The 22,142-nt window shown below is 42.0% G+C and overlaps 3 protein-coding genes across 8 annotated transcripts in view; 2 read left to right on the plus strand and 1 right to left on the minus strand.

The window, feature by feature from the left end:
• Positions 1 to 3,196, minus strand: part of klhl32 (kelch-like family member 32) — a 37,134-nt gene extending 33,938 nt beyond the window's left edge. The window contains exons 1-2 of one of the 4 annotated variants that reach the window (XM_080897405.1): positions 3,008 to 3,196; positions 1,588 to 1,703 (exon numbers count right to left, since the gene is read on the minus strand). In XM_080897405.1, the coding sequence (XP_080753531.1) occupies positions 1,588 to 1,610 (23 nt within the window). In that variant the 5' untranslated portion in view covers positions 1,611 to 1,703; positions 3,008 to 3,196. Of the gene's footprint in view, positions 1 to 1,587; positions 1,704 to 2,476; positions 2,602 to 3,007 lie in introns of those variants that run through there. The other 3 variants (XM_080897406.1, XM_080897407.1, XM_080897408.1) reach the window with 3 other exon arrangements.
• A 796-nt stretch (positions 3,197 to 3,992) lies between these two features.
• Positions 3,993 to 15,030, plus strand: fzd6 (frizzled class receptor 6). Of its 2 annotated transcripts, none has more exons than XM_080896910.1 (8): positions 3,993 to 4,150; positions 5,410 to 5,829; positions 10,913 to 11,106; positions 11,190 to 11,766; positions 11,875 to 12,297; positions 13,475 to 13,623; positions 13,741 to 14,145; positions 14,287 to 15,030. In XM_080896910.1, exons 2-8 carry the CDS (start codon positions 5,644 to 5,646, stop codon positions 14,450 to 14,452), a joined length of 2,100 nt encoding a protein of 699 aa, XP_080753036.1. In that variant the 5' UTR covers positions 3,993 to 4,150; positions 5,410 to 5,643; the 3' UTR covers positions 14,453 to 15,030. The 2 variants fall into 2 exon arrangements, with proteins under 2 accessions (XP_080753036.1, XP_080753037.1); XM_080896911.1 differs by having other exon boundaries at positions 11,875 to 12,294.
• Positions 15,031 to 16,088: 1,058 nt separating this feature from the next.
• Positions 16,089 to 22,094, plus strand: LOC308406091 (collagen triple helix repeat-containing protein 1-like). Of its 2 annotated transcripts, none has more exons than XM_080896915.1 (4): positions 16,089 to 16,234; positions 18,934 to 19,152; positions 19,246 to 19,462; positions 21,612 to 22,094. In XM_080896915.1, exons 1-4 carry the CDS (start codon positions 16,166 to 16,168, stop codon positions 21,752 to 21,754), a joined length of 648 nt encoding a protein of 215 aa, XP_080753041.1. In that variant the 5' UTR covers positions 16,089 to 16,165; the 3' UTR covers positions 21,755 to 22,094. The 2 variants fall into 2 exon arrangements, with proteins under 2 accessions (XP_080753041.1, XP_080753040.1); XM_080896914.1 differs by having other exon boundaries at positions 16,119 to 16,276.
• The last annotated feature ends 48 nt before the right edge of the window (positions 22,095 to 22,142 follow it).

The raw sequence follows: 22,142 nt of genomic DNA on the forward strand, positions 1-22,142 counted from the left end.
CATGTCAAAATGAGTTTTCCCGACTGGCAGAAAGCTGAGGATCCATGTAACAGCAAATATACCCCATTTTCCAACTCATCCTCAGTCCCTCTCCGCTTATGCCCATTCATAAGCCAGTCTGTCCACCCAAATCCATCTATGTCCACTTCCAGTCCTGGCCATCACTTTAAATTATGCTGCCTGCCAAGAGGCTTACTCTGTCACCTTCATGGTGATGGGGTGTAAGACAGAGGAAATAATGGGCGTGTGTGTGGGCGGATGCGTTAATGCGCTCTGGGATTGAGGTAGGATAAAAGATGACTCAGGTTGTTTGTTTGGTAGGTTTGGGGTTTTTTTTGGGGGGGGGGGGGGGGGGGGGGGATTGCCATAATTTAAAGTAAAAGGTTTTTACATTCCAAGAAGAGAGTATAAGGATGAAATGAACATATTAGGACAAAACTGTTAGCCGAATGGTGAAAACTAAAGCAACACAAGAACAATAATGTGGCTAAACTGCCCTCAGAATGGGTCATATTGCAAAAGAATCTGTGTCCTACATTTCACAGTGTGTCATATTTTGTTTGTGTTACAAAAGTTGCAATTTACCAGCTCACAAAAAAATAAAGAAATAATGTTATCAGAGGTTATTTTTTCTCTAATTACCCAAGTATGATGTGTAAAACAGCTTTAAAATTTAAAGTACACCAATGTTTACTCTTAAAGTACCACCGCAAGGACTGCAACAGTCAGAAATGTTACGATGCCATATATGTTGGCTTTAAAAGGCTAAAAGTAGATTTCAGTTTGAAAATAGTTTATTGCAACATATTCTTATTTCTTGAAAAGGCCAAAATCAGCACTTGATTATTTCTCCCTGCCTCCGAGCTTCATTTAGTGTCCAAAAACTATTAAACATATAAATAAACCACAGAGTCGGAAGGCTAGGTAATGAAGCAATCAGTGTAGATGCTGGAGTTCTTTTTCCAAGTAAATCCCACGTGCAGCATCCTGCTGCTAAAAAAAGACTCCCTGATAACACAATAAAAAGATGTTTCCTTCTATTTGATTAAACTAAAAGAAAATACAACTGTGACCTGTTTTTGAAGGTTTAGTAAGTAGGTTTGGTACAACGGATTGGGCTCTTAGGTAGATAGGTGGATTGTCGCTCGTATAACCTTGTCTACATCCATATATTAAGTTAGATAAAAAAAGACACTGAATGGACAGTCCAGGAGAGAGAGAAAGATAGAGAAAGCTAGTAGAGCCTGCGCTCTCCAAGCACGGTTATTGAACAACAAATCGATCCTAAATAGATCTTTCTCAGCTTAAAATAAAGAAGTGAATAATGTCAGCATTGTTTGAAACTGTCAGTTGATTCTGTGTTTGGATTCTCATTAACATAGCAGTTTTCTAGTCTAGCTGACCACTCAAAGCACTGTTACACCAGTAGCCACATTCACCCATACATGCGTACACCAAACCACCATCCTTCCAATCAATGAACAGCCCGCTCTACCTCCTGATAAGCCACAGGAGGTGCATACACAGTAACGGTTCCTTAAGGGTTATTGTCTATTTTTGCCATGAGCTTTAGATGTGCGGACCTACCTGAGGCTCGGTTCAGAAGGCATACCCTCTTACAAAGGAAGTTAAGATGGAGGTGGAGGGGAGGTGCTATGTGGCTCCTGAGGACTGTAGTCTCCTCACTGGGCACATACATCAGCCTGATAGGACAGAACAGCATGTCAGCTTCACTCAGTCCATCTACTCAACAAAGCCACAATGTGACAGCCTCCTGTGCGACGTGTGAAGGGATGCTACCACACGTTACGCCTAATGCTGACTTCTCCCTTCTCTCCATTCTCTGTTGACTTTGACAATTGTTAGAGCTGTTCTTTGAAGGCCTTTTCTTGTAAAGCCCGGGGACTGCGACAGCCACAGGCAGCTAGGCTTCAGTGAAGTGAATCAACAAGGTCAGCACTTCTCTGAACAAGCTGGGAGTCCAAATTACACCAAGTCCTTCTGGTGTAGCTACAACCTTGACATAATGTGCTACACACCTGAATCTTGATATCCCACAGATAATGTCCAGCAGCACAGAGAGGTCACTCGGAAATCCAAGCTGCTCTGGATACTCTGATTGAAACCCCACTCGCTTAGTGTACAAATAATAAGCTGACCTGGGTCTTCTCATACACCTGTTTTACAGAAGCAAGCCTCTGTATGTTTGCAGTTTATTTGATAGAGCCGAGTGTACTGCTGGTTTAGGTGTCATCCTCAGTGAGGTTTACTTATCGATCCATTCACGACTGACCTTCAGATGTATAGCCACAGGTAAGTGTTACTTACATTACCCTTGAGTCCAGCTGAACACATGCTAAAAACGTGTGATCAAAAGCAAATAAAATTGGAAATCATAACTTCCTTGTCTCCCTAAATGTCTTCAGTGCTGTTAGAATACGAGGTTTTCATAACATATATCTAAAAATTATCTTACCAAGTGAAAAAATGAGCAGTGGGAGAGGTTAAACACGTCCGGAAGGCGGATAAATTTAGGATCTGATAATCGCAACAACTAGGCCATTGTTCCCTGCAAAACACTGTAATCTCCTGACCGAAAACGACCACAGTGCAAATGTTGTCTTTTACGCACAGAAGACAATTAGGATTTACGCACGAAAAGCGCGCGAGGGAGCTGAATTGAGGAGGAGGAGGAGGGAAGGTTTGGGTTGCCAGATAAGCAGATACCCTTAGTGCATTAAGTGTCACTTTGAAGAAAAATAATAAGAAAAAAAGCTCCCAGCTGTCAAAAGGTCTCCTAGCAACAGGCCAGCGCCTCGGTCCACAAACTACTGGGACGGTGAAGAGAGCAACCTCTCCTGTGCGAGCAGAATATCCTGTTGCATCCTTCGCAGAGCACAAGCACACGATCTGTACCAAATCCTACCCAGAGCACCTCACGGCTTTGGAGGAATTTACAGTATTCACCCCTCCTCCTCCTCTCTCAATGTGCCACAAGCTTACGCACCTCATATGAATGTGTTATGAGTCAGTCCCGTCCCCCTCTGGCGGCGCCTCCGTTACAGATCATTTGATCATTTGATGTCCGAGGTTGGGCTCCTTTTTTTAAAATCAGCTGCGACACGAAGGGAGGGTGCAGCGGCGACCAGATGCGCAGGGTTATCAGCAACACTTTATTGGTTACACTGTAGGACCTAAATTGTTACATTATAACCCCGCCTCTCCACGGCAGGTCACATGAATATGGACACAGTCGGGAGAGAGCGCCTCCAGGTGGATAATTGAGGCATGGCAAATTGTTGGGGATGCCTCTGCGTGTGCTACATGCAGTATTGTAGACACTACTGGGACAACAAGGGGTCCTCATAGGATTTCCACGGGGTGCCCGGCAAATTTGGCGATACTACGCTGCTCCACTGAAAGTAGCAAAAGAAGAAATATAACACTGTGTAGTTGCACGCATCTGTGAGATCATTGTTACCCTTATATTTTTGATATCAGTATTACAGGAAACGTCAGTGCAGTTTTATCTGTATACGACTGCATTTTGTCACTTGCAAAACATCATGACACATTTTTAAATGGTAAAATCACCCACTTCCATCTAGTGGTAATTGTGGAAAATACAGAAATTATAGAATTATATTCTATAAGTTATGATTGTTGTAAAAAAATAGAAAAGTTGGTGTTTGTTAATAAACCCTCTCAGCTGTATTTTGCATTGTTTCATCCTTTATCTGCCGTCTGCACGTACGCGGCGTTTAAGTGCTTCCTGTCTATACTGACATTGTTACTCTCGTTGGGGCATTCAACTGCTAGTTTAGTGACCTGTAAAGTTAGTATGTACAGTACGCCACTCTTTTAAAGATGAACTTGCCCTTTAATTTTTTTTATATATAAAAGGCTATTATACACATGAAGTCTCCCACCCACAAACTACCGTGAAACTTAGATTTTAACTTAAAAAACAAACAAACAAAAAAACACTTCATATTTCCAATTGCACCTGAAAGCATCTTTAGTTCAGAGCAGGACGGGAATAGTTGGTGGGAAGGTGCGGGAGCTTATCTCAGGAAACACGCTACCAAATTCCTCACCGGGCAGATCCTGCAACTATTCATAAAGTCAGCTAACTCTTGGGTATTTGGGGGTAAGTTTTCGTGTTTCGCATTTTTACCCCCTCATGGGTTCTTTCTGCTTGGTTGTGGCGAAGTTGTTTCGGCCCCTTGTCCCATGGCAGCGACCGAGGCAGGGATGTTGACTGCACTGTCTCCCCACAGCTGGTGTGTCATTTACGGGGAAACAAACGGCTTTCCTGGCCGCCGTGGACTCGCGTATTGATTTAAAACGTAATTAGCTTTGACATATGCAAGTAATTGGACAGTAATATCAACTTATTATGTCTGTTTGTAGCCATGTCTGCATGGTATGTCGAAGTGTTGGTGGAACGTGTCAAATATTTACCCTGCTAACTATTCCTGGTATATCGCTAATATGCTAACCAAAGGGCTTATTAAGCGTAAATTACTTTTTAGCTACTTTAGCACTATGAACCTCCTTGACTACATGCTGTACTTTGAGGACTGCTGAATTTTGTTGTACGTGGAAAAAGGGATGCGGTAATATTAAGCGCTTATCGTCAGTGATAAGATAATCATCAGAGAGACGAGTACCTATATAAACGATGTGTCTCTTTAGTCTCAATGGACAAGAATTCTGTGCAAACTGATCCAAAGCTAGCTTTGCTCAAATTGTTAAAATTCAGAATATAACCAGAAGTTATATCAAATAAATGCATAATCTGTGGGCCCCTTGTTAGGTCACCAGGAACAAGCCTAAACCTACACATACTCTGTTTTTATGAAAGGCAAAACATCAGTGGGAAAGTACAGCAGGCTGTCTGCCGTTCAGGTTTCTCAGTGGCTCGTAAACCAAGTGTGTATGTGGAACTCTGACACTTTAATGTGAAGTTTAATGTGCATCAACAAGCCGAGACTCATTCTTCTGAATCAGCATGGATCTTGCGCATTCCCCACCCTGTGTAAAAAGCATGCACTCGAAGCCTGCGTGGGGATTGACTGGATTTTGGTAGCTTGATTCCATCTGACTGAGGAGTCTCTAAGCAGTGCTTCCCAAACTAAACTTCTCAAAGATTTTAAGACCTCAACGGACTTGTAAGGATGCACTGAAATCATGAAAATGTGTTTATTTTTTAAGTGACGGAACAATGCATGCCAGGTTGTTTTCCTAAAACTGAAATTGTGCAGTAAATGAGGTACTATTGAAAAAGAAAAACCTCCTTAGCTGGGATTTCTGAAGGGATATCTTGCTGAAAATTCGGTTTGTGCGTCCACTTCTCTGTGTGTCTGAAAATATAAACCTGTGTCACAATAAGTACCTTCTTTTCAGGGATGTGGAATTCCTATCTGTGGCCTATAGGCACTTGCTGACTCACCATGAAGAAATTCTACCTGCTGCAGCACCCACCAGCTCCACTGAGATGTCCCTGGGAGGAATGATACACGGATGACAGTCTGAACCAGGCCAAGACGTCCTCGCACGCAGTTAAAAAGAAACTCGAATTAGTTTATACACACACAAAAAAAGAACTGTGCACACGCCCACTCCTACTCACTCATCACAATGCTGATGCCAGGACCACTGTGGGTGTGCCTGGCACTGATGTGGGTGGGAAGCTGTCATGCCCACAGCCTGTTTACGTGTGAGCCTATCAGAGTGCATCGGTGCTTGGAGACGTCCTACAACATGACCTTCTTCCCCAACATGATGGGCCACTATGATCAGGATATCGCATACAACCGCATGCAGGTGAGCCCTCGTAACATTACACAACATTTATCTGTAGAAATCTGTATGCCTATGCATCGTGCAAGCATACAGTGATTCATTTTTATTTAAAGGTCCAGTGTTTTATAGATTAGGCGGGCCAAGCAAGCTAAGCATGTGAACAATTGTCAAAAATGATTCAACCCCACAGAACTTATTTTAAATTCTAGTAGAATTTATGTAAAATTAGGCTGAATTTGTTCAAAGTGTATATTGGGCTAATGCAGAGTTTATTGACTTATCCAGGCAGCCTCTGGCCCACCTCAAAGGTTCTCATCAGTCTTGGTTTCCATGGAACGTTGAAAAAACGCTTCCTCTCCTTATAATTGGAAATTATACTTCAGGCCACATTCAGCGATGATGAATATCATGTCCATATAATTGTCATTATTAGTGCCATCAGCGCTGTTTGTGGCTCCGGTTACTAATTGACGGTGTCTCTCAGCCCATACTGAAGCACATATTGATTGAAATATAATTACCATTTTGTAATGGACTTCAACTGACACACAGTATTTACCAGCCACAGTTTGTCCACAAATCACATCTGATTGTTAAAAGAAATAGCGAGTGATTAAACTGTGAATCTGTCCACTTAAATTCTAAAGGGAGGCTTTTAAGAAACCTTTGCGGTAGAAGAAGGCTCTGCTTAGGGTTCCTCTTACAAGTAAAAGAAGTTAAGAAAGAAGAACATTCTTAGTTATAACAAAAATGTGTCACAGGCTTTAATCACTGACTAAGTCCAAAACCAAAGTCCAAAAATCACAAAAACAAGAGGCCAGATGGGGAGCAAAACAGGTGCATCCACAGTCATTTCACAGAATTGTGCACAGAACTAAGCAGAGAAAACAACAAAGAGAAGGCCAGGACGATTTTTATTCTGGAGGCTGATTAAGGAATATCAGACAGGAGGGAGACGAGACACAGGTGTAAGTAATTACACACAGCTGAGCACAACCTGGAGGAGACCGTCAGGAAGCAACACACAGGACGTGAAGAAAATAAACTGTCAAAGCTAAAGAGGAAATAACCAAAGCAGACTTAAAGTTCTACAAGAGAAGAAAACACAAACCACAGATACAGAAATGAGACAAAGAAAAACACAGGGAAGAACATTATTACAACTACAAATACACAAGGCGTGAACCAGAATTTAAGCTATACAAAATGGAGCTTATCACTATAATAAGTATCTATAATAGAACAGCAACATAATAGGACAACAATGAAGCTAAATAGGGATTAAACACTCAATATCACCAGAGCTAAGATTCACAGTTTACTTTACAGGAAATCAGCTCAGACTCACCCTAACAATAATCGAAAGCCTGCAGCAGCGACACCAAACAGAAAGTACTTAATTAATAACAAGTAGAAATCCAAAAAACTCCATTCTCCCTGGCAGCCATAAGATTTCCACTGGGCTTTGCTAAAGAGGCAAAAATGCAATAGAAATGGAAGGATGTGAAATAGCCATCAACACACAGTAAACGTGGAACGGTATTTATCAGAAAATCCATGGCTCTCAGCCGATCAGTGGAGCCAACAGCTAATTCTGCACGCTAAGCTGAGAGGCAGCTTTCTTTTTTAGGGTAATCAACATTTTTCAGCTCATTACTTTTGCAATTTGTGGGTTTCTTGTTGATCTTCTGATAAGTCAAATCAGTTTAGGGTTTTTTTTCTTCATTTGCACGCACTCATGCGATTGCATGTAAGTATAGGTGGCTATGGGGTGCATTTGGTCTTGGTATTGACTGTTATTGCGTGACCACTTTTCCATCCAATTAGTGGGTGATGTTCTGACTAACACCTGGATGACTGATGAATGGTTGAAATGAGGCATGTAATCCGAATCCAAGCTAAGTTAATTTATCCTTATGTAAGTAACGCCTTTATCGGTTTTGGAACATTATTATCGGCATTTTTCAGGTATGTTTAAAATACCATATGCAAACATGTTATCAGGGTTTTTGAACTTTCAAAAGTCAATATCCAGATTGGCTCAAAATATCCAGTGGTAATTCAGTGTATACCCATATGGAAAAGAAATAGTAAAAACTTATATGTGATTACTCATGAAAGTGGCCACTTTCTCATTACTTTTGTACATTGTTTTAGTAAGTATCCAAAACATACAAGTTTCACTATATAATTTTTCAAGGGATCTTATATCTGTTTTCACTCTTATATGCTTTTCATACAAGTTTCACACAAGACAGATACAAACTTTATAAGATTTATATATATCTTTTCCATATGGGTAATCTTGATTCAGGAAGAAAAACGACTTAATTGTGTTTGTTTTCAACAGAATAAACGTACAATTATAACAGAAAGCACAATCATATATATGTTTGATGGTTGTTGTTTGTTTTTTTTTCAGTTCTCCAAAATTCTGTCTTCATCATTCGAAACTGCGGGAAAATCTCCTGTCCCTTTATTGTGTAAATTCAGGTCATGATTCAGATCACAGTGTAACATTTGGGCTGAGCTCAAGGACCTGTTGTTGTGATATAACTGTCTGATCATTTGTTGGCATCAACAAATTAGGAAAAATCTAACACAAGCTAAGAAGTCTAGCTGTATACGTAGAAGCACCTATAAGCTGTGCTCTTGTATAAAGGTTTATAGACTGTACTGGGCTGTTATGTGCTCCAGTCAGTATTACACAACAGAAGTCAGTAGACCATCTCTTAGCAACAGTAACTCTCAAATGACACTGAACTGGTGTAATTAGAGATTTACACCCTGCAGATTAAAATTTTCTTCCATGCATAGAATACAGAAATCAGTCTTCTTTTTCATAGTGGAAAAATATGCTTAATATCTGCTCAGATTTAGAGAATTCTAATCTTAAATTTGACTTCTCTTCAGACTAGTAGTGTTCTCTTTAATCACCACCCTTTGCTGTGACTAAAGTCTAAGTTTGTGTAACTGGTGTTTCAGCTTTGCTCCGTCAACCCTGTGGCGCTTTGGCTAATGTGCTTTAAGACCATTTGTTGTCTTGCACATATCCTCAGCAGAAATGTTTCTCTAGCTGTTGCATCCTGTCTCCTGGCATTCCTGGGGGTTTGGGTTACGTGCATTTGGTGTGGAGTGTTGAGCATGATCTGTAGGAGTCTTTTGTGTGGCATCTGGCAAAGGTATCAGCTTCTTATTTCATGGCAACCTTGGCCACGGGCAACTTCAGTGACTTTGTTGTGAGGGCTCTTTGATTTCTGGAGGAAGGGGAGGGACACACCCAGTCGCACACAAAGCCTGCTGTGCATACCACAAGGAGTATCCTCTGTCTCTTAATACCCCCCCAACACACACACACACACGCACACACACACACACACACACGGTCCTACCTCCGCAGTCCTGTCTCCCAGGTGACAGGCTTACACTCTCTGGCCTTCATTCAACGTTAAATACTAAACATAGCCCGCTTTGAACATGTGCAATGATTTATCACAAAGCTCTGACGTTGGAATCAGGCAGGTTTCTGCTTTATTCTGGGCACAGTCCAGCCTATCAGTAGGATTTTCCGGAGAGGGCTAACCTTTTCCTGCCCTTCCACTAGTGTTTGCCAGCTTTGGAAAGAGCAAAAACTTTGAAGTGTTAGAATATAGAGAGAATGGAAAGACAAACTGACACACTATAACGGACACTCGGGGGCCTTGAAAGTTTGAGTAAAACTTTGAAAAGTAAGAGTCATCTTTAAAAAAACAAAACAAAAAAAAAACTTCACTTAATACTTAAAGTACATTGTGCAGAAATTCTCTGCGAAGGATTTTGCCCTAAAGAGCAAATCAGCTCAAATTTTGCAGCTGATCCTGTTGGAAGGTTTTTGAAATGAGGGCAGTTTTTACAGTAAGTGCTCTAAAGAAAATAAAGGTCAGATTGTTCAGCCACGAGGAGCCTCAAGTCCAGGACCTCCAGAGGAGAGAAACAAGGACGCTTAATGTCTGAGGGGGCAAGCCCAGGGCCCAGAGATGTGGGCCTGGAGCCAGAAAAAGCAGAGAAGAGAAAACATCAACTAGTGCAATATGCTCAAGTGTGGTCGTGTGGATTTCCTTTGCGTATATCGGCAGTTTAGATTTACAGCAAGCTATCCAGTGATGAGGTCGAGAGTGTGGAGTACTCTGAAATACACACAATACAACACAGCACAACACACTTAGTCTGTGCTAATGCATGCCTGTCACTATTAACTGGTTATGTATTGAACATGCATATTACTCCAAGTGATGTAGCTGGTGTCGATCCAAAAATAATAAGGCTGTCCTCCACACATATCCTCAGCAACCTTCCCATGAACAGCTCTGTGCATTCCAGCCTTCTTGGCCTGTCCCTGGTTGTTTCCAAATGTCCGCACTCTCATTTCCTGCCACCTATACCCCCCCCTTCCAATGCTCTGGTTGATCATGGTTTCCGGCCGATGAATGGACAGTTTTGTGTGTTACTATAGTGTACTGTTGCTTATGTAGCATAAATATTTTCACCAGCTTTTGCTACCCTGATCATTTGTAATCTCAGTGCTTATTATATTACAATGTCCAGTCATGCAGACTGCACTTATAACACAAGTAAAATCATTATATTTATGCCTCTTTTCCAGTTGCATTTACAAAAGTAATTTCACAATCTTACAGGTTACTGTCTGTCTATTTTTCAGAGAAAAATGTTTAAAAACTTCAAACTGTGCAGACTGCTACCTACACCTACTCCCCCAGCACAGCACAGTCTGTGGAAATACTGGATTCACCAGTGTAGGCAGACTGTACATAGCTGTAACATCATGAAAATGCTTTGGAAGCTCTTCAAAGAAAAGTTATAGCTGGAAAACTTAGATTTAAGCTACTTCAAAGGTTTCTTTAGGGAATGCTATATAACTCATGCACGCACATGTGAGTGTTCAGGTCACGAGTAGGGCTGTCAAGCCTTCAAATCTATCAGTATATTCAAAGTTCTCAGGTGATGTAACTTGCATCTAAACGTAATGGAAGAACAGAGTGCAATAATAGTTGTTATAATGGAAAACCGATTTTTAATATAGTATGTTTAATCTCTTCAATTTCAGCCATTTATGCCCCTGATAAACCTGAAGTGCTCTCCAGATGTCCACCACTTCCTGTGCCAAGTCTTTATCCCAGCATGCACCGAGGAGAATAAGGTGATCCACCCCTGCAGGGAGCAGTGCAATGCTGTTCGGTCCGACTGTGAGAAGAACATCCACACCTTTGATGTCCCCTGGCCTCCTGAAATGTGTGAAAAGTAAGAAAATATCCTTCCCCGGTTTCATTACCCACAATTCATGTTGAGGCACTTATCCTGTTATATTGTTATTTATGCTCTAGATTGGACCCTTGCAGTGTGCCTGGTTCTCCAGCCCCTTTAACCACCCCAGCAATCTCCTCATCTGCTAAGAGAGAGCTGGGCTTCTGGTGCCCATTGCAGCTAAAGACCAAGCCAGGTCATGGCTCATCATTCCTAGGCGCCCAGGACTGTGCTCCACCTTGCTCCAACATGTACTTCAAACCCCACGACATAGAATTTGCAAAGAGCTTCATCGGTGTGTGCTCCATCATCTGCCTGGGTGCTACACTCTTCACCTTCCTCACATTCCTTATTGACGTCAAACGCTTCCGTTACCCAGAGCGGCCCATAATCTTCTATGCTGTGTGCTATAGCTTTGTCTCGCTCATATACTTCATCGGCTTCCTGCTGGGAAACAATGCAGCCTGCATCAAAGCGGCCCATCCTGCTGGGGTTGACACAGTGGTGTTGGGCTCTCAGAGCAAAGGCTGCACTCTGCTTTTTATGCTTCTCTACTTCTTCTCCATCGCCGGTATCGTCTGGTGGGTTATACTCACCATCACCTGGTTCCTGGCAGCCGGCCCCAAGTGGAGCTGTGAGGCCATTGAGAAGAAAGCGGTAAGGTTCTTAAGTATTTAGGTTTGTTTCCTAGTAGCAAATAGGAAGCAAACACAACAAGGAAATATGTGCAGTTACAGCTCAGTCAATATTTTTATTTTGTCTAAGGTGTGGTTCCACTCTGCTGCCTGGGGGATCCCTGGGGCACTCACTGTCATGCTGCTGGCTCTGAACAAAGTTGAAGGAGACAACATCAGCGGAGTCTGTTTTGTGGGGCTCTACGACCTGGATGCGCTGCGCTACTTTGTACTGGCGCCACTGTGCGTGGGCGTCATAGTCGGCCTCTTCCTCATCCTGGCAGGTATCGTTTCTCTGAATCACGTCCGACAGGTCATCCAGCACGACGAGCGCAACCAGGAGAAGCTTAAGAAATTCATGATTCGCATCGGCGTGTTCAGCTGCCTCTACCTGGTCCCGCTGGTCACCCTGCTAGCCTGCTACACCTACGAACAGAGCCACCGCAGCAGCTGGGAGAACACCTGGATAAACGACCGCTGCCAGGAGTATAGCATCCCCTGCTTAAACCAGGTTGTTGTGACTTATTCATTCAGTAAAGATGGGGTGAAAGTTTAGGACAAGCTTTTTTAGACTGCTGAAAAAGGGCAAAACCAAAGCACAGTGAAAATTTCATAAAACTGATCAGGGCTCAGAAGGATCCAAAAGGCTCATCTGTTTAAAAATCCCAATTATTAAATATCTATAATGTCCTGCAGAGTACAGGGATTCCAAAATCAAGACTGTTATGACAGATCAGTGTGGAAGTAACAGACGTCTTAGAAGCTGCGGTACCTCAAAAATGTAGTGCAGAATACATGAGTTTTCTTTAATTTATTAAATATAATTTTTCCACATTAAAATAAATAAAAACAAAGAACAAGAGGTCTTTAGATGAATCACAATTTAATGCAGGGTTATAAATTTTAAAAAAGATGGTGGGGAGAAAAAATTGGCATCATCAGTTTGTCTCAAGGGCCAAATAAGCACACTGTTTCTCCCTCTGTTATTCTCACAATTCTCTTTGGAGCCGTATACAATATGTCATGTCTCAGGATATGTTTGACAACATTAACACTAACACAGCATCTTGTAATGGGGGTGTATCCAACATAAAGTAATGTCAAACTTCTGCAAACATTAAAGCAAAAGACTTTAGAAATAATTCCCACAAATCCCCAAAACATAAAGGTGCAAGTCCAAAACATATGGACATTATTAACCATTTTTTCCTCCATCAAGCCAGTTGAGCACCAGTTTGTTCGGACTTCTGTTTAGGAGCGACCAAAATTCAAGGTTTTCCAACAGGAGTCTCTCCAAGCTCAGGAACTGGTGGAGGACGACTGTATTTCCCAAGCAGTCTGCCGCACACCTTCAGATATTTCAGTGGCCAGGTCTTTGTCCTGTTGTTGTTTCATACAGCATGTAGTGCCCATGTTCGGTCATTTGGTGGTGTGGTCCAAATTCATTAGAAGTGCTTTAGTAGTGCAAGAATTATACATCAGTGGATATCTGTATGGTATGTGGAAGATACAATACGTGAGCTTATAAGCGCTGCAGTGGGAAATAGCTTAGTCTTGTTTTGACAGTCAGTACCTGATGCCTGTACTGGAAATGCTTGACTTTGTCTTAAGTAAGAAATTGAATTTTTTTATTTAACCAGTTGCTCTAAATCACAAGGATCTCATTACCATTGAGTTTGTTACTGTTTTAGACCACAGATCATGAACGCCCTGACCTCTCCCTGTTTCTGGTGAAATACTTGATGACATTGGTGGTTGGCATATCTGCAGTATTCTGGGTCAGCAGTAAGAAGACCTGCTCTGAGTGGGCCTACTTTTTCAACAGGACCCGCAATAAAGAGTAAGACACAACTCTGACCACAGCAAAACACGTGGAAGATCTTTCACACAGTCACTGATGGAGTGAGAATACAGTATTCTAGATCATGTGTTTAATGCCATGTCATGTGACCCACAGCCCCATCAGCGAGAGCCGTCGGGTGCTCCAGGAGTCCTGCGAGTTCTTCCTAAAGCACAACAACCGGGTTCAGCACAAGAAGAAGCACTACAAACCAAGCTCCCACAAACTCAAGGTCATCTCCAAGTCCATGGGTACGAGTACCGGAGTCACGCCCACCAGTGTCTCCACCACCAGCAATCAAGGCACCTCTGCCTTAGGCAACCATGAGCCCCACATGCAAGGTTCACTGTCTGAGACCTCAGCCAGGGAACACCTGGACCGAGGCACCTCCAGTCGAAGCTCGAGGAGAGGGGAGAGAGATAGGGAAAGAGAGAGGGATGGGGGGGAGAGACGCAGCAAAACGGGGAGCTCCAGTAAAGTCAGCAGTCGCTCAGAGAGCTTGCACAGAGTGGCAGATGGGAGGTAAGTAGGAGAGGTGTGAGATGCCATTTTTGAAATGTTAAAAAATTGATTGTATATGTACAGTTCCTTACATTACATGCACTGCAACATCAGACAAGCATTAACCAGCAGTAATCTGTGATGTGTCCTGGCTGGTTTTAGGGCAACTCCAAGGAGCGAGCTATCAGAGGTCAGGCACATTCCCTGTGAGAAGCAACAGCTTTCAGCTTTAAACCCAGCACACACCAGCAGCCTCCAAGACGCCAGCCACCAGATGGTGCTCCAGGTGCCTGAGGAGCGCAAGGACCCAAAGGACAGCAGCTGCTGAGATATCTGACCTTTCAAATTTGTCTGCTCATCCATCCACCCATCCATGACACCAGTCACATGGGAGTCATGCTTGATGCTGGTTGTTGTTCCCATTGTGGGATTTTATTGAATACACTGGAGTGACTGAATGGAAACAGACCAAAACTTGTATTTCAGATGTTCTGAGGGTTAGCCCACATCTAACGGTGTTTGACGATTTAGTCTGTTTAAGTCATGACTTTGTCTTCCAGCTTTACTCAGTGTTTGACCTGAATGTTGCAGCAGCACAGCTACATGCATTGAGTCTGCTGTTTTATAACTTGTGATTTCAGTGGCATATATGCATGCTAGTAAACGATTGCAATATTTATGTAAATATTCTCTTTTTTTATATCTCATATATTTAGTCGTTCACTGGACTGGTCGCCACACTGAGAGTTTAATTGTTAAGGTGAAAATATTGCCAAATATTGAATCCAAGGAAAGTCTTCCTGTGATAAAGTGTCTTTAAATGTCCTATTGTTCTTAAAACGTCATCCTGTAAAACACACTGTGTGTCACTCCTTTGAGGCGTACTCTTAAACTTGATATAGCTGATTTTCAGAGAACTTGTGATTTTATTTTGAATACTTTTCTTAAAAGAGACATATTTTTCCATTTTCTGGTCATTTCTCCATGTTTTTGTTGTATTTCATTGAAATACCAACAGAAAATGAACAAAATGAACTTGACTTATTTCAATAATACTATCGATCAAGTTCATCTTTACTTTTTATTACTGTGTTACTTTTCTCTTTTGGAATATTGATGAAAGAGCACCTTTAAGTTCAATTTTTTACTAAATTGATTAGTTGGAAATGATTGAAAATCTAATGCATGAGTTCATGTTTTTTTAAAACTTAAAGGCAGAAATTAAGATTGGAACGTGGATTTAAACTGAAAGTACGAGTGCATGGACATGGTGGGGGAATGTTTTATTTCTGTAAAACCATAATCATGATATTTCATTTTCTGATACCAGGGTTATATATAGTTATCACGATATCCCTATAGTATCAACAGTGTATGAAATCGACGAAACAAAACAAGTTTTGCACTATTTGTCATTAGTAGCATTATCCACTGATTACTAAGTTGTCATAAATAAATAGAAAGATTAGTTTTGAGATCATTTTTGTTAAAATAAAAAAAAGACCACATGCAGCATCTCTACTTCAAGTACCTCCAGAACAACATCTGTGATTCATTAGGAGTGCCTTACTGTGCTGTCTGTGTGCTGTGTAAGGGACTGAGCTACCCCTCAGTTCACTTACATAGATTTATTTGGGAGTGAAAGGACAGTTTCAGTAACACTAAAAGGGAATCTTGTATGTTTTCTATGTTATGTTCCTATTCTGACATGTGGATGAGGGTCTTTCTTATGACGTATGTAGCTCTACTGTAGTCTTATCAGTACTCCAAACATTTTTGTGAACTTTTTTTTTCTTTTTAATATAATTTTCTACCACTGTTGTTTCATTTTGATAAAATATTCAATTAAACATGGAAATGAATGTGACTGTGTGTGAGTCAGTTATTAACCCTAACGTTACTCTCACAGCTATGTTTTCCCTAGAGTGCATTTCAGTGAGGTGACTGGCTCCTTCCCCCTCTCCTGGTCCAGCCCTCTGGGCTATAACCGGCTGGAGTCGCGCAGAACGCACGGTAGTCGGCCGTCTCTGTCGCACGCGTGATGTCTCCTCTCGCTGTCCGCCTGCTGCTGCTCGCCTGCCTGGCTTTGCCTCTTTATGCGGTGGAAAAGGTGAGAAGCAGAGGCTACCGAAAGGATCCTGACGCCGACAAGGTAAAAGGGGTTAGATAAGATTACCGTGTAGCCGTTAACGACAGCTTCCAAAATAAGTAGACATGTGGCAGGAGAGGAGTGGACAGATTTTGTGGCATTATAACTCTGGGAGAGAGAAAAAAGGCTCACGTCAACATGTAATTATTACACTCAGCTTTACCGTCATTTAGTTGTTTTTCGGTGCATCCCATTTAACATCCACTGACTATTTTGCCTATTTTTACAACTCATTCTGGGCTTCTTTTTTCTAGCGCTATGCATTGCTATTTTTAAATTGTATCTTTAAACATTAGAGGGAAGGAAAAAATGTTTTAAAAGATTTATCCACATGTAGAATAGTGTGGACAGCAGCACATCAGAAAATCCCACTTTGTAGCTGTTATACACTCAGCTGCTTTTCTATTACTCCAGACCAGATCTGGCTGTCCTCCACGACTGAGTGGACATAAGGGGGGACTAAACAGGAAGTTGTGGTCTGCCTCATACTGTTTGCTGGCCTTTGTTATCCATCCGACTGTTTGAATAGTTTATAAGTGGGTGCAATTTGGGCAAAAAACTTAAATGTACGTTTAAAGCTGGGTAATATGATATTTTTAACAGTGCCCAAGGCAGAGTTCAACTGTTTAATTTCACAGTCCCACGATACCTATCAATCTTACATTGTTTATGCATAGGATTTCATAACCCTCAATGATGCATCTGTTTAGTGATTGAAGGAACCAACTGGACACACAGATGTTGAATCTTTTAGGAATCAAACAGAAGTGAAACTAGTATTTATTTTTCTGGACCCAGTCGAGCCCGCCCAAGCAGTTTCTCTTTAATATTCCACAACCGTGACCACAGTGATTTAATTTTAAAAAAGAAGAAAGGAAAAAAAAAAACCTTATGTCACCATCTGTGTCTAGTGCACTGGAAACGATGCCGAAAAACCCAACTGCACTAGACACTCTGGAGAAGAAAGACCTGCTTACTTGGCCAACATGGTAATCACGAAAATACTGCTTTGCATCTCATCGGCTTCCTTTCAATCTAAAAATCGCGCAAAGCTGAGCATTATACCCAGGCTCCGCTCTGCATGCTCCAGGAGAGCTTCAGGCCCTGCTTCTGTGTTGACTAACGCATAAAATGCTCCTGATTCCTCAGCTCTTCGGGCCAATTGCAGCCTTTTAGTTTTCCAGTTACAGTAGCAGACTGTACGCGACTAATATTCAGCAGGGCTGGAGTCTAATTCATGCAGGCAGCCAGCACCACTATAGAAAGAGCAGACTGGGAGCTAATATAAAAGTCAGCTGTGTGGCGAAGTGGACAGAGGATCCATTCATTACTCTGCTTTGAAAGCTCTCCAAAAATCTTAGTAAAACACCAAGACTTTTTCCTTACCCAACTCCAAGACTAATGGGGAGTCCTTGCATCGTTTCCACGTTTTGCCACCTAATTTTGCCAAGGTGCATGAAAGCCATGCTTCCAGCTTTATTTAGTTTCATGCATACAAACCCACAATCTACTGCTGTCACCAGACACTTCCCAGACTTCTATACAGATGATGTCAGGTCTCACATCTCCAGGTTGCTCCAGCGTTAGCCGCGTAATGGCTAAAACAGACACTGGACCATCTGTTTCACAGCAGCTGATGATAAATGCTCTGACTCTCTAACTTCCAGGCATTTTTCAGATTTACATCATCTGAAATACTTTTTTTTTTAACTTCACCCCAGAGATTCAAGTCTGGTTAAGTCTGGTTAAGATGTTGGTGTTTTTCTTTGCAAGCTCCTTTGACCATGTTGGTGTAAAAGCTCTTTGTTCTCCTCCTCTGCTTTTTTTTTTCTTGCCCTAATGCCTTTTGGACACATGCCCCCCTCCTACTCTCCATAACTACTTCACAGATGCATACTGAGCAAAAGGGCAACAACGACCTTCCAAAAATCTGCAAAATGCTTTCACCTTTCATGCTTACTTAAGGGCGAGGAGACATTTCTGTATGTCAACTTGTGTCCCTAATTGCTTACAAAGGAAAAGCCACCTCCACCTAAAAAAAGCTTGAACCTACACGACACACTGCAATCTACTGGTCAGAGCGTCCCTTTGAGGAACACATTGGGCAGATCTATTTAGATCCTCATTGTGTCTATATTTGCATGTGGTAAGGCTTGGCAAGCGCCCCCCCCCCCGGTCTGTGTGTGTGTGTTTGCGTGGGTTTGAGTCAGCCTGAGTAGGATGCTGCGTCTGTTTAAACATAGCAGAAGGTTCAACAGGACAATGAATCACATTAAGGGATGAGTGGCCAGACAGCCACTAATTTAGGCCACTGCCGAGCCTTCAGTTCCTCATTAACAGCAGAGCTATGTTTTGCTTGCTCGGCGGCTTCATGGTTGTTGGTCATGTTGCTTTGGCTTGATTTGGATAACACGGCTTTTTGCACTTCCTTCAGCACAGTTGTTTGTGTGATGTGTAATCTGGCTCCTTGTGTGTGATGGTTGGATGGATGGCAGCATTTAGGTGTCTGTGGTGCATGCAGTTTAAACAGGGATTTAACCTCACTGGAAGAAAGACAGTCTTAAAACAGGAAGTCTGATAACAATAGATTCTGTTGTTATCATGTTGTTGTAGTATGGTTTTGTTTCACTATGTCCTCTTCTCCTTGTTTCTTTTTTCAGTATGGCAGCTGCCTGCAGGGTCCAGCAGGCACCGCTGGAAGAGACGGTAACCCTGGGGCCAACGGCATTCCTGGGACGCCTGGTATCCCAGGCCGCGATGGACTGAAAGGCGAGAAAGGAGAATGCGTTACTGAAGTTTTTGAGGAACCCTGGAAACCCAACTACAAGCAGTGTGCCTGGAACTCGCTGAACTACGGGATCGATCTGGGTAAAGTGGCTGTAAGTATCTCACTGTATCTGTGGGGAATGCAGGCATTTCAATCACTACAAACACACATTAAACACACACTTATGCTCCATTCTGCGTCGCAGGACTGCACGTTCACCAAGCTGCGCTCTGACAGCGCCCTCAGAGTCCTCTTCAGTGGCTCCCTCAGACTCAAGTGTAAAAACGCATGCTGCCAGAGGTGGTACTTCACCTTCAACGGAGCGGAGTGCACAGGACCACTGCCCATAGAGTCAATTATTTACTTAGACCAAGGGAGTCCCGAGCTCAACTCAACCATCAACATCCACAGAACTTCCTCAGGTACGACACAGACTCTGAACAATACTTGTTCCCACCTCACGGTGCTAGTAATGCTATGGAAAGAAACATTAAGTGAAGTGGAATTTCCTGTATTAATGTCAGGTCTTCATCCAAGTCCTAATTATGAACAAGCACAAAATATTTTAGCTCATAACACATGAATAGTTGCACTCTTTTCGTTCATGTTAGGAAAAGCAATGAACCCCTAAGCCAAGAGTGTCAAACATAAGGCCCAGGAGCCAGAATCAGCCCAGTAAAGACTCAAATCTGGTCCTATTTCACAGCTTTGGGAAATGTGAAGAAAGGCAAAAGTTTTGAATTTTTAACTGTATTTTCATAAGTTTTACAGGTTTATCAGTACTGATAAAGACCTCCCCCATGGCCATTCATGCTACACCAAAGTCATTAGGTATAGGATTTAAAAAACATTTTTCACAGTCAACTGTAGAAATTTCTTTACAAAAAACCCCAAAATGATGATACATAATATAAAAAAAGAACATTTTCTATTTAACATGTCCATCTCTTACACTTTAGCCTGAAGAATTGTGCTGACAGGTTTTTCTCTTCCGTTACAGAAGCATTTCTTTATCACGTAGAAAAAGAAAAAACTAAGATTACCTGTTAAAACTGTGCTTCCTTTTCTTATTTTAACATATCTTGGGGATCAAATGTGCAATTAAACTTCTTTACACTGACAGAAATGGGAATTCCACTGGTCAGGCTCACTTAAGATCAACAGGTTTGACTTCCAAGCCCTCGGCTGATGGCATCATCAGAGTTGGAGCCACGAGTTACCAATTATTCCAATTAGTGACACTAGATTGGAGGCTCTAAAGGAGAAAGCAGGGTGGTGGCACCATGATGTCTTAGAGCTCTTCTGCTGCCTCTGGGCCTGCACAGCTCACCATGCTGGCTGGAGCAATAACTTTAAACATCAAAGTCAAGCTAGTGAAGAATGTCTTCAAAGAAAATCCACCTTTTAGAGAAACCAAGTCAGAGGACAGAACTTAAAGATAGGAATAACCTCAAGAGAGCCGTTCACAACAGACGTCCTGAGAAGCAGTTGTGTGAAGAGTGACACGAATTTCCTGTTGAACATTTTTTAGTCTGTTGCTGCTGCAAGAAACTGTTGCTTCCCACCATAAGAAGAGAGAAAAAAGTCCAAGCAGTAATTAAATCCAGTGGTTCACATGAAGGACATAAGGACGCTTAGATTTTGTAGTTTACATTTTTAACTGTACTTCAGACCAATTCATGTTTTGTTGTGGTTTTTACACTAAAATGAAAACTGTGTGCACACTCCAGCAGCTAGTTAAGCTACAACAAAGTCAAGAAACGGGGGAAACAGCTAGTTTCTCCCATTTCTTGTAAAAATACATTTAATGTATTTTTAATACATTAAATGTTGTTTATTAGCCTTCTGCGACCTGATGTGCCAAGGCTGACATGGCAAACCAAGCCCCCTTCTTTACTGCGATTTGGGCGAGTAACAGCAGCTCCAGTTCTTTCAGAAACTGAGAGATGAACACCTGGAGACTTTTTCTGGAAAGTGCCCAAAAGGGCTTGTATAGATGTGTAGAACAGTTCACTTCTCAGATTCACAGTATTAGAGCATTGGATTCATGTGCCTCACACACAGTCTGTGTGTGAGATTTACAGCCAAAAACATGTTGGGACAACCTGTCTCAGCTGCAGGTTTTGAAGGGTTAAAGTTTTTTGTTTTTTTTTTAAGAAAAGACTGGGTTATTATACGGGGTTATCAACTGAAACAACAGTTGAGAGCATCAAGTTTCTGCTCCTCAAATTGTTCATGGAGGAAGTGAAGAAGCCACAGCTCACAATTTATCACCCTTTTTTGCTTTGGGACTTTTAGAAAGTGAAGCTGGCTCCACCCCAGCTTCAGTCCTTTTAAGCTAAGCTAATGAACAGCCTTAAATGAACTGCACAGACATGACAATAGTGTTGACTGCAGACATGAAAGATTACATGGTTTTAATTATTTTTTGTTTCTGTTTTTAAACCTGAAAGGCCCAGTTTTTCACCGCTGTGTCAGAAAACAACTTGTCTCGGCGTTCGGTTTGGGTGTTCCCTGAAATTCATTTGCACCGTCTTCTCTTTTTTTCCCTCTCCGTCTCTCTCTCTGCAGTTGAGGGGCTGTGTGAGGGTGTCAAAGCAGGGCTGGTTGATGTGGCGGTGTGGGTGGGGACCTGCGCTGATTATCCAAGAGGAGACGCATCCACAGGCTGGAATTCCGTATCCAGGATTATCATAGAGGAATTGCCTAAGTAAGGAAAATAAAGCAATACGAATGGGAGGGACCTAGTTTTGGTAGCGTGACAGCATGTTATCCGACGCGCCACAACGATCAGGTGTGGTTTGCTGAGGCGTCACTGATGGGAACGTGAATGTTTTTGAGTTTTGTTTAAATGCTACACCCGTCGACAAGCCTACGATTACTGTACTTTTCTGTCTACCGGAAATAAACTTTGTACTGTAGCTTTTTCAGCTTGTGGCTGCCGTTAAGAGTACAGCAACAGACATGGACAGTACCTTTAAACTCTGTACTCCTGTGACCTGTTTATATGCATTATCACTGTTAATAAAGCACTTCTTTTTTAAGGAAATGTTACTTCTCACTTCTGAAACACTGCATATTTATTGCCTGTGCAACAACAAA

Source organism: Rhamphochromis sp. 'chilingali' (assembly GCF_963969265.1).
Source record: "Rhamphochromis sp. 'chilingali' genome assembly, chromosome: 11".
Taxonomy (NCBI): domain Eukaryota; kingdom Metazoa; phylum Chordata; class Actinopteri; order Cichliformes; family Cichlidae; genus Rhamphochromis; species Rhamphochromis sp. 'chilingali'.

Bases quoted from the DNA above. Each gene is read 5' to 3' on its own strand.
- fzd6 (XM_080896910.1), top strand. From the start codon at position 5,644: ATGCTGATGCCAGGACCACTGTGGGTGTGCCTGGCACTGATGTGGGTG. The intron at 11,107-11,189 runs GTAAGAAAATAT...TTTATGCTCTAG, and splicing joins CCTCCTGAAATGTGTGAAAA to ATTGGACCCTTGCAGTGTGC. The intron at 13,624-13,740 runs GTAAGACACAAC...TGTGACCCACAG, and splicing joins AACAGGACCCGCAATAAAGA to CCCCATCAGCGAGAGCCGTC.
- LOC308406091 (XM_080896914.1), top strand. From the start codon at position 16,166: ATGTCTCCTCTCGCTGTCCGCCTGCTGCTGCTCGCCTGCCTGGCTTTG. The intron at 19,153-19,245 runs GTAAGTATCTCA...TCTGCGTCGCAG, and splicing joins TCGATCTGGGTAAAGTGGCT to GACTGCACGTTCACCAAGCT. The intron at 19,463-21,611 runs GTACGACACAGA...CTCTCTCTGCAG, and splicing joins CATCCACAGAACTTCCTCAG to TTGAGGGGCTGTGTGAGGGT.